Genomic DNA, 9,123 nt, shown 5'->3' on the forward strand with positions numbered 1-9,123 from the left:
TTACCCTGATGAGCTAGTGAAGACAAGAGCCTTGATTTTAGACTTGCTGCATGTGAGGTCATAGATGGTAGGCGTAGGGTGCCATTTGGGATCAGCGTCACCGATGAGTCTGCTGGTGCCTGACATCTCGGAAGCTCAGAGTCCCTCTGCAGACTTCATGTATGTGATCTCACAGAATCAGACTCAGTAGCTCTGGAACAGGACCCAGGAATCAGTACCTAGACTCTTACGTTGTTTTAATAACCAGCCAAGCTTAGACAGTCCCAGAATAAAGTGTACATAAACACGTGTATTGGGACAGTTATGAAGCAACACCAGTCTATTGATAAGCCATTGATATTTAGAGAACAGCCGCATTGAGAAGCCCATCAGCGTTGTATAGCTAAGCAATGTTTTGTGCAATCCATTAAGCACAGCTGCTTAAAAGAGCTAGTTTTATTTATTCATACATTATATAATCACACCCACGAATATAACAAAAGCATGTAAATTCATGTTAATAAGACAAATGTTTCCCACAGTCTACAAACAAACTAATGGGCCACCTTCTGATCCCGTCTATGGCGTCCCCTTCAACAACGAAAGTTAATGGTGGTTCATAAATAGAGTAATTTTGGAATTTGGCACTCTCAACTTCTTCCCGAATGATATCCATTGAAAAAGGAGAAATGAAGAAAATCACGGGGCTGCTATGAGAATCAAACATGAGAGTATTTGCTGTCACATATTCGCAGAGTATGCATCCCTCTAAATAATAATATCAGCTTCCGTACGTCCTGTGTCTGATGAAGTCACTTCCAGCACCCCGCCCGTCCCCAGTTCTGTTTCTCGGGTAACCTGTATTGGGAGGCTGAGCAGGCATGGGAGGGGTTGCACAGGTGGATCCCCAAAGCCATTTGCTGTTCCTTGAACTGACAGGTGCATACCTACAAGCTCTTGACACCTACGTCATATCTCACTCGGGAGTTACCCCCCCCCCCATACTTCCGTGGCAGATTCCTTACTCCTTCGCTTAACGTTGTATGACACCTCCCCAGTGAAGCCTGTGATGTCCTGTGCTCCTAACATGCTCTCTGGCCTGCCTCTTCTGTCTCTAATAAACCCTAAGTACTTACCTTTATTGCTAATACCCATTTCCTCGGCTGAGCTATAGTCAGCATGAGGGCCGATGTCTTTGTTGTTTCCTGTGTATCCTAGGTGGGCATAGCAGTATGTACGATGTAGTAGGCTCTTAGAAAATAAATATGGTGGTGGATGACAGAGTCTATGATCCAAAGTCCTATTGCCGCTCTCCCACTGTTCTGCTACCGCTACACAGTGGGCCTTTGCTCAGTGCAGCCCATGGTTCCCACAGAGTTAGAGCTTCCCGCACACTGTGTGCAGAAGTATTGCTCCTCAGCTCTTGGTGCATCCTTCCTACTACTGTGAGTCAAATGCACTGACAGTAACTGCTCCATACTCTGGTCCCACAGGATTGGCTCCACCCAGCCCTCAGTGTGCACTTTGATATCTCGTCTAAAGACCAGCCCGCCGTATGTTCTCACCACGGTGCCAGACACTCAGCCAATAAGTGTTGATTGTGGGTTGGGCCACCATGTCTGATGTGATTTTTAACTTTCAGGTGTAAGAGAGCTTTAGATGTAGTCCAACAAACAGGCACTTGAAAGACTGTAACATATCAAGTTCACATGACTAGCTAAGTGGATTCTGAGGCTAAAGTCTTGGTCTGGTTTGGGAGTTGTGTGCTGTGCTTCGTCAGCATAGGGCTTTCCCTCTTTCCATGTCTTCTCCTCCGAGTCCCAGGAGATCCAGGTTCCTCCAGGTGTTACCTTCCTGTGTCGGACTCTTCCTGTCATCCCCGCCCCTCCCGCTAGTGTTAGCATCTTCTGTAAGGCCCGGTGTTCTGAGATTACATCTCTGCTTGTCCTGTCAGGCAGTGCGGGGCTGATTCATGCTATGCTTTGGCCCCCTCTCTCTTTCTAGTTCCACCTCACAGCCCTGATCCCTTGGCCCAGCTCGTTTCTCCTCCGCAGATCTCTCCATCTCTTGCTGATTTCTGATTTCCTAACACTCTGTCTTTTGGCAAGCCGTGTTCTTATGTAAGTGGTGATGGCAGGAGGGGGTGGGTCCTGTTCTGTGCTGTCTGATCTGAATTCCTGTATTGTCTCCTCTGGCTTTGAAAGCATCTTTGCTGCGTTAAGTGGGAGCGGGTACCCCAGCTCTATTTTACCAACTGAGATCAGACACAGACATCAGGAAATGCTGTGCTCAGCCCTGCAGCTTCTCCTGGCAAGGGTGAAAGCCAAGCCTCCATCCACAGCCTAGTGTATGATATTCCCACTGTCCCAAACTCGAGTGTTAACAGAGAGACAAAGTCTGTCATGACCCATCTGATGTTTGGAAATGGATAGCAGTTGTTGTTGATGATTTGTTTTGTTTTGTTTTGTTCTTAAGATTTCGATCTGTTTGTCAGGTTTCTTGATCAGGTTGTTAATCTGCATTTCTCTAGCATCCTTAATATCCTGGTGGCCAAAAAGACCGCTGTCCGTTCAGTCAGTAGGGGTAGACAGGTTCTCGGATACTGACGACGTTTTCCCCCCATCACTGCATGTGACTAATAGCTATTGGACCTGTGTTTGTAATGCTGAACAGTGCCAAGAACTCTGCTGACAACCTGGTCAAGGAGACCTATTGATTGTAGGTTGGCCACCATCTCTTGGAACTTTAACCTCCAGACTGAAGAGCACATATATCAGCTAAGTGCTGGTAACTTGATACTTTTGCAGATTTTGAAAAGTCCTCCTGTTTCAATAGAACCTGTCTATTTCAACTAAAAGTATGTCTCTCTTAATATAAAATATTGATACAGTATTGTATTTAAGCTTAAGATTATTCTTTAAGATACTTTTCTTTTACCTAATAGTAGAAAATGATTTGTTTATTTGTTTGTTTGTTTGAGATCAAGCTCAGACTGGCCACCAATACACTCTGTAGCTGAGGGTGACCTTGAACTCCTGGTCTTCCTGCCTCCATCTCCTAAGTGCTTAGATTATAGGTGTGGGCCACCAGGCCCAGCATTAGAAAGCAATGTCTCAGCACTTACCATTCTCAATGAGTATAGTTAACGGACTGAAGTTAGATCTTAACTCCAACTCAATAAATGTTATTTGTCACCATTTGTAAATTGCTTCATTAACAAGCAAGACATGTCATCTTGTGCTCTGTTGGCATGTGTGCCCCCAGACCAGAAGGGGAAAACCACCACATCCTTGAGTGTAGGACAGATCAGAAGCTGATGCTGATATGGGTGGCAGTGACAGCTCACTGCCAGGCTGCTCATTTCCCCAGGTGCAAGCTGGCAATGGGTCTGTGTCCTGCAGCTCCATCACCCATACCCTCTGTGCCCCCAGAGGCCAGCGAGTACACAAAAGTGTGTTCAAGAGAGTCCTGAATGAAAGGATGCGAAGGCCTCACATCATGTGTGGCAGCCACAGGGACACCCAGGTGCCTCTGGAGCAGATCAGAGCTGCCTGCGGTCCCCAGAAGAAGCAGAATGATGCGGTCCGCATTCTAAACCTGCCCTGATACAGTCCCACTCCTCTATCCTTATACACACGTTGGTGTGTTCTTGCCTGGGCCTGCATTTGTGGATTCCGGAGGACAAGCTTGCACATCCTCCTGAGGACCGCCATCCGCTTCTGAAGCAGGGTCTCTCATTGGCCTGTTGTCCGTGAGTTAAGATAGATTGGCTGGCCAGTGAGCCACAGAAAGCCTCCCCCTAGTGCTGCCCCAGAGCTGAGATGAAAAGCGCGTGCAACTGTGCCTGGCTCTTTGCTGTGGGGTCTGGCGATTAGATCTGGGGTCTTAAGCCTACAGCAGGCACTGTACCAACTGAGCTGCCTCCAGCCCTCTGGCTTTGAGAGTTAGGTCTGTTCCCAGACTCAGTCATACCCCAGCCTGACTCCTTTCTGCTAGAACTACTGATGCGAGCACCACACTGGGTGTTCCCACTTACCTTCCAGTCCTCTGTTTTGCTGCCTGGAATAGACAGACCCCCATGGTGGTATCAGTTTGTTCTCTTGCCAAAGGAAAGCCTAAGTGTCCATTCGGGATATACTTGGCTTTAGGGTAAGTAGGGAGAGCCATCTTGACAGGACAATGAAATTGCACAGCTCTTATGTGGGGGAGCCTACCCACTATCCCATTTCCTAAATGTGCTGTAGTTTAATCCTTAAACTGTAAAAAAATCAAGCACTTTTCCTTTCAGCTGGCTGATTCCATGTGGAACAGGGTGGGCTTTGGTTTGATGCTTTTCCTCTTCATGAATTCCACTACAGTTTCAGCTTTCTTTTTTGTTGGTGGTGGTGTTGATGCTGTTGGTGGTGGTGGTGTTGATGCTGTTGGTGGTGGTGGTGTTGATGCTGTTGGTGGTGGTGGTGTTGATGCTGTTGGTGGTGGTGGTGTTGATGCTGTTGGTGGTGGTGGTGTTGATGCTGTTGGTGGTGGTGGTGTTGATGCTGTTGGTGGTGGTGGTGTTGATGCTGTTGGTGGTGGTGGTGTTGATGCTGTTGGTGGTGGTGGTGTTGATGCTGTTGGTGGTGGTGGTGTTGATGCTGTTGGTGGTGGTGGTGTTGATGCTGTTGGTGGTGGTGGTGTTGATGCTGTTGGTGGTGGTGGTGTTGATGCTGTTGGTGGTGGTGGTGTTGATGCTGTTGGTGGTGGTGGTGTTGATGCTGTTGGTGGTGGTGGTGTTGATGCTGTTGGTGGTGGTGGTGTTGATGCTGTTGGTGGTGGTGGTGTTGATGCTGTTGGTGGTGGTGGTGTTGATGCTGTTGGTGGTGGTGGTGTTGCTTTGTGTTCAGGAGCTATTTAGAACATGATTTGTTTTGTATTCTTATAGAATATAGTAAAATTGTCACTGGTAACAATTCTGTTACCAGTAAAGCTAACGATTGCATGACTGGCTGAGATTTTGAGTTCGCATCTCATGGAACAGACGACATTTAAACTAAGAGAAGTCAGTCTGAGATGCTGAGAGAAATTCCCCAAGTATATCTGAAAAGGGTACATAATTGGTTTTAAAGGATCCATAATTGATTAATTGAAAACATCACTTGAAAAGCCAATTTATGGTCCCTTCTGAGAGCAATTTCAGAATGCCCTAGGTAAACACCAAGCCAACTGGTGCAAGTAGCTTTTCATGTGGCTAAAGAGGTTAATTTATACCACATTAGAGAAAGAAAGAGAAACTCTGTTCTCCCTGCTAACTAACTGCTGCAATCCCTGTGTGTCTTTTCAGGTATGAGAAGGTTCCAGTCATCCTGGTCGGGAACAAAGTGGACCTGGAGAGTGAGAGAGAAGTGTCCTCCAACGAAGGCCGCGCCTTGGCCGAGGAGTGGGGCTGCCCCTTTATGGAGACTTCTGCTAAGAGCAAAACAATGGTGGATGAGCTCTTTGCAGAAATTGTGCGGCAGATGAACTATGCAGCTCAGCCTGACAAAGATGACCCATGCTGTTCTGCCTGTAACATACAATAGCATCCGAACATGGCTGCCCCGGACAGGATTCGTCTAGGCTCGTAGGCAACAGTAACCTTGTCTACTGCACTGCAGTTTGTAGGATGGGTGGTGTGTGAGTCCACGGTGCACTGCAACCTTCAGGCCGGATGGCCAGCTGATGCCTCTGAGTACCTGTGGGTTCCGTGACTACAGCCTCCACTTCTGTCCTCAGTCCTTGTACATCTGCAACCTGAAGGCCCCACCGCCAAGCTACAGGGTGACCTCATTTGACGTGATGATGGCATTGCTGTTGAGGTGACAGAAGCCACTGTTGTGTAAACTAAAAATAATCATGAGAGAGAAACCAGAATTCCTATGATCACTAACAATTAAAATATTTTGTTGTCTTAAAAAAAAATAAAAGGAGAAATATTTTCCTACAAGAGTACTGAAGTCAGGAACGGATGGAGCTTCTAGCCAGTGTATTCCGTCCAGTAAAACAGCATTGCAGGGAGACTCTGCTCAGCTGACACGTTTCTAGTTTTCAAATTGATGCCTAATCGTAGATGTTATCCTAATTCGTGACATGAAACTCACTCACATATCAGTCCTCAATAGAGTAAAAGTCAGAACAAGGCTGTGTGAAGATCCAGTCTGGCTTTAGAATCTGTTGTATCACCTGCTCTGCCACAGAAAATAGTCTCTCATAGGGGTTTATGAAAATTGAGTCGCACACCCACCCTCTGTTAATGGAGAGAGGATGGTCTTTATTTACTGAACAAGACAGAAGCAACTGAGATGGAGAGCCAGTCTTACTAACGAGCCTTGTAGCCGATTAACCATCGCAGAAGGAAAATGAAGCCATGTTACACCCACACGCTCCCGTTTGCAGACACCCCACAGGACAGTACAGACATCTGGCTTTGTTTGTGCGTGCGTGCGTGCGTGTGTGTGTGTGTGTGTGTGTGTGTGTGTGTGTGTGTGTTCGTGAAAGCTGCCTTTAAGGGCCACGGTTGCAATGGGACCCTTGGCTCACCTGCTTTGGAAATCCAGTCTGCTGTATCACAGCTTTATTATAGGCACTTAAAACAAAAACAAAAAACAGATTGAACAACCTATGAAAAATTTGGGCTTAAAAGTAGAGTATAAATTATTTTAGCGAGGGAAGGAAGGGACACAAAACCTCTTATCTTCCCTTTCCTGGAGAATCACGGAAGCTTTTCATGTGTGCATTCCGCCCTGATGGCCGGAGTGGCTGGCACACACTGCCTGAGTGAGTCTTCTGTTTCGAAAGGGTGCTTAAGCTCTGGCATTTTTGGCCATGAAGTGTTTTATCATTTGCATGAGTAATGGCACAGGAAAAAAAATTTCAGTTCAGGAGTTTCAGGAGTGTGGAAGGGTTCTTCTCACCTCCCTTAGCGGCGTAAGTGCTGGCGAGCGTCTTGATCCTGCCCTCTGAAGAGCAGTGTGGCCTTCAGAACCGCAGTGTCAGTGAGCCTGGAGGCACTTAGGGCCTACGCGTTCTCAGGCTCCACAGTCTCGTGCAAGTAACCACGTAGTCTCACGTGTACCAGAAAGAAGAGTGTGTTTGTGTGTGCATGTGTGTTTATCGTTCCTAAGAATTTGGCACAATTCAGGCTATCGCCTCGACTGAGAATCTATACTGCAGAACATAATGTATAAGCAAGCAGTTTTTAAATTATTAGTCTCTTACAAGCCATTGGAATCTCCCCCACCCCAAGTATTTAGTAGCTGGCTTTAAGTTTACAAGATAGGGGGACAAGGTCAATGGTGTTTGTCATATGTGAGAAAAAAATGATAATGTGGGTAAAACCAGGTTGTGGGTGTTAGAGAGTCTTAGAAAATTCATGATCTTCAGCGCCATTTTCTCCACTTAGGAAGGACAAAAATGTCCATTTTATAGGACAAAAAGTCCTAACAGTTTTCTTGAAACAAAGTCTATTATGTAAAAGTTGATTTTTGACTCAGACATATTGAAAAATTGAACTAAAGAAGTATGTTTCATCTGCTGAAGTAGAAATAGTGTGAGACCTCTGAGACCTCTAACTTGTCTGACTCATTCTAATTTTTAGAATCTCATAATGAACAGCAATTGATGATACTGCGTATTAGAAGGGGCTGCACAGATCCCACAGCCTCACGTCACGGATGGCCCATGCAAACATGGAAAGGGTGTGAAGCCTGAGAAAGCCGGGCAAGGTGTGAAGTGGGAGCTTTTGCCAGGCATCTGGGCAGGCTCTTCCTAAGGCCCAGTGTTTACACCAGCCCTTCATAGTGCCTGGGCATCACTTCCCCAGGCCAAACTGTACCACGCCCTCTCCCTGTTCCTCTGGTGCAAGTCTGACTGACAGTTGTGCATGATGGTGCTGAGATGGGGATAAAAACCCAAGGACAGGAAAAGGACACTTGTCAGCACAAGAAATGGCAGGGCGCAAAGGAGAGCTGGCCCAGTGATATTTCTTTAAAAGCCCAATCCACCTAGCAACCAGATAAATGAAAGTTTGTTCTAACATGCCTTAAAAATATGGTTTGACCCCAAAGACCCACAATTTCTTTAGCTATTACTTAGTTTTCTTTGCTTTGTTTTTTTACTTTTCACACAGAGCCAGGTTTTTGTTTTGTTTTAGGTTTATTTCTTTTATGGTGTAACTTGCGGGTTCTTTTAAGCTGTGGCAGCGGCGGTAACCAACGCCTTTCTGCTCCTCAGCTTCCACAGGACAAGCCAGCATGTGCTGGGAAGCCTTCTAGGTGTTTCTGTACACCGTGAGAGGTGCTTTGAACTCCCACCCTTTGCTTTGTAGAATTAGGGCTTGCCCGTGCACTCCAGTTGCCACTCTCTGGGGTAGAACTACTGATGCTTGCTTGCTTTTTGTGTCGCCCGTGGACGGCTGTGGTGCGCCGTCCAGTGTGAGTGCTGCTGCTGGTGGCTGTGAAGGTGTGTTGTCCTCCACTGCTGTTGGGTTGCTTAGTCGCTTAGTTTCTCCATCAGTAGCCCCCCTCCCCCGTTAGCACTGGCTCAGCTTTAACTGTATCCTCAGCCAATCAGATGTTGAAGACCATGGGGGTCCTCTTGTTTAATTTGTCCTCGTGTATCTATTAAACCGTGATCAGGGTTTCTAGAACGGCTGCAGTAGATTTTGAAAACAGACTTACTGTTATTGATTGGGGTTCCCCAGAGATCCAGTTCACAGTTAATTGTTGGACTCTAATACAACTGACCATTGAAAAATGAACAACGGCTTATTGTTTTGTAACAGTGTCGGGTGAGCCCTGACATTTCAATTGAAACATGAATTGTCATTAGAACTCAATGCAAATTCAACAGTTGTATTTGGAGTTAAATTATTTTAACAAATAAATTTATTTAATGAAAATCTGGCTTGTGTTTGTTGCTTAAACTTGTGCAGTGTATTCACAATATGCAGAAGCAGGGCATTGCCACATAACGCACCAGACACCCTTCATAAAGATCCCCTGAAACCAAGCTCACCACAGGCTGGCTCGTTCCGTAGGAAGGGAGGGTGATTGATCATTTTCCCTGACCTTTGAAATAGCATGAAGAAGGTTTGAAATCAGCATAAATACCCATCCTGGTAATATTTTC

At 46.2% G+C, this 9,123-nt stretch overlaps 1 protein-coding gene across 1 annotated transcript in view; it reads left to right on the forward strand.

Moving 5' to 3' along the window:
• Positions 1-8,893, forward strand: part of Rap2a (RAS related protein 2a) — a 28,734-nt gene extending 19,841 nt beyond the window's left edge. Inside the window, exon 2 of the mRNA NM_029519.3 lies at positions 5,300-8,893. Coding sequence (NP_083795.2) covers positions 5,300-5,537 — 238 coding nt within the window. The 3' untranslated portion in view covers positions 5,538-8,893. The remainder of the gene's footprint in view (positions 1-5,299) is intronic.
• The last annotated feature ends 230 nt before the right edge of the window (positions 8,894-9,123 follow it).

The sequence above is a fragment of the Mus musculus genome, chromosome 14 (assembly GCF_000001635.26).
Source record: "Mus musculus strain C57BL/6J chromosome 14, GRCm38.p6 C57BL/6J".
NCBI lineage: Eukaryota > Metazoa > Chordata > Mammalia > Rodentia > Muridae > Mus > Mus musculus.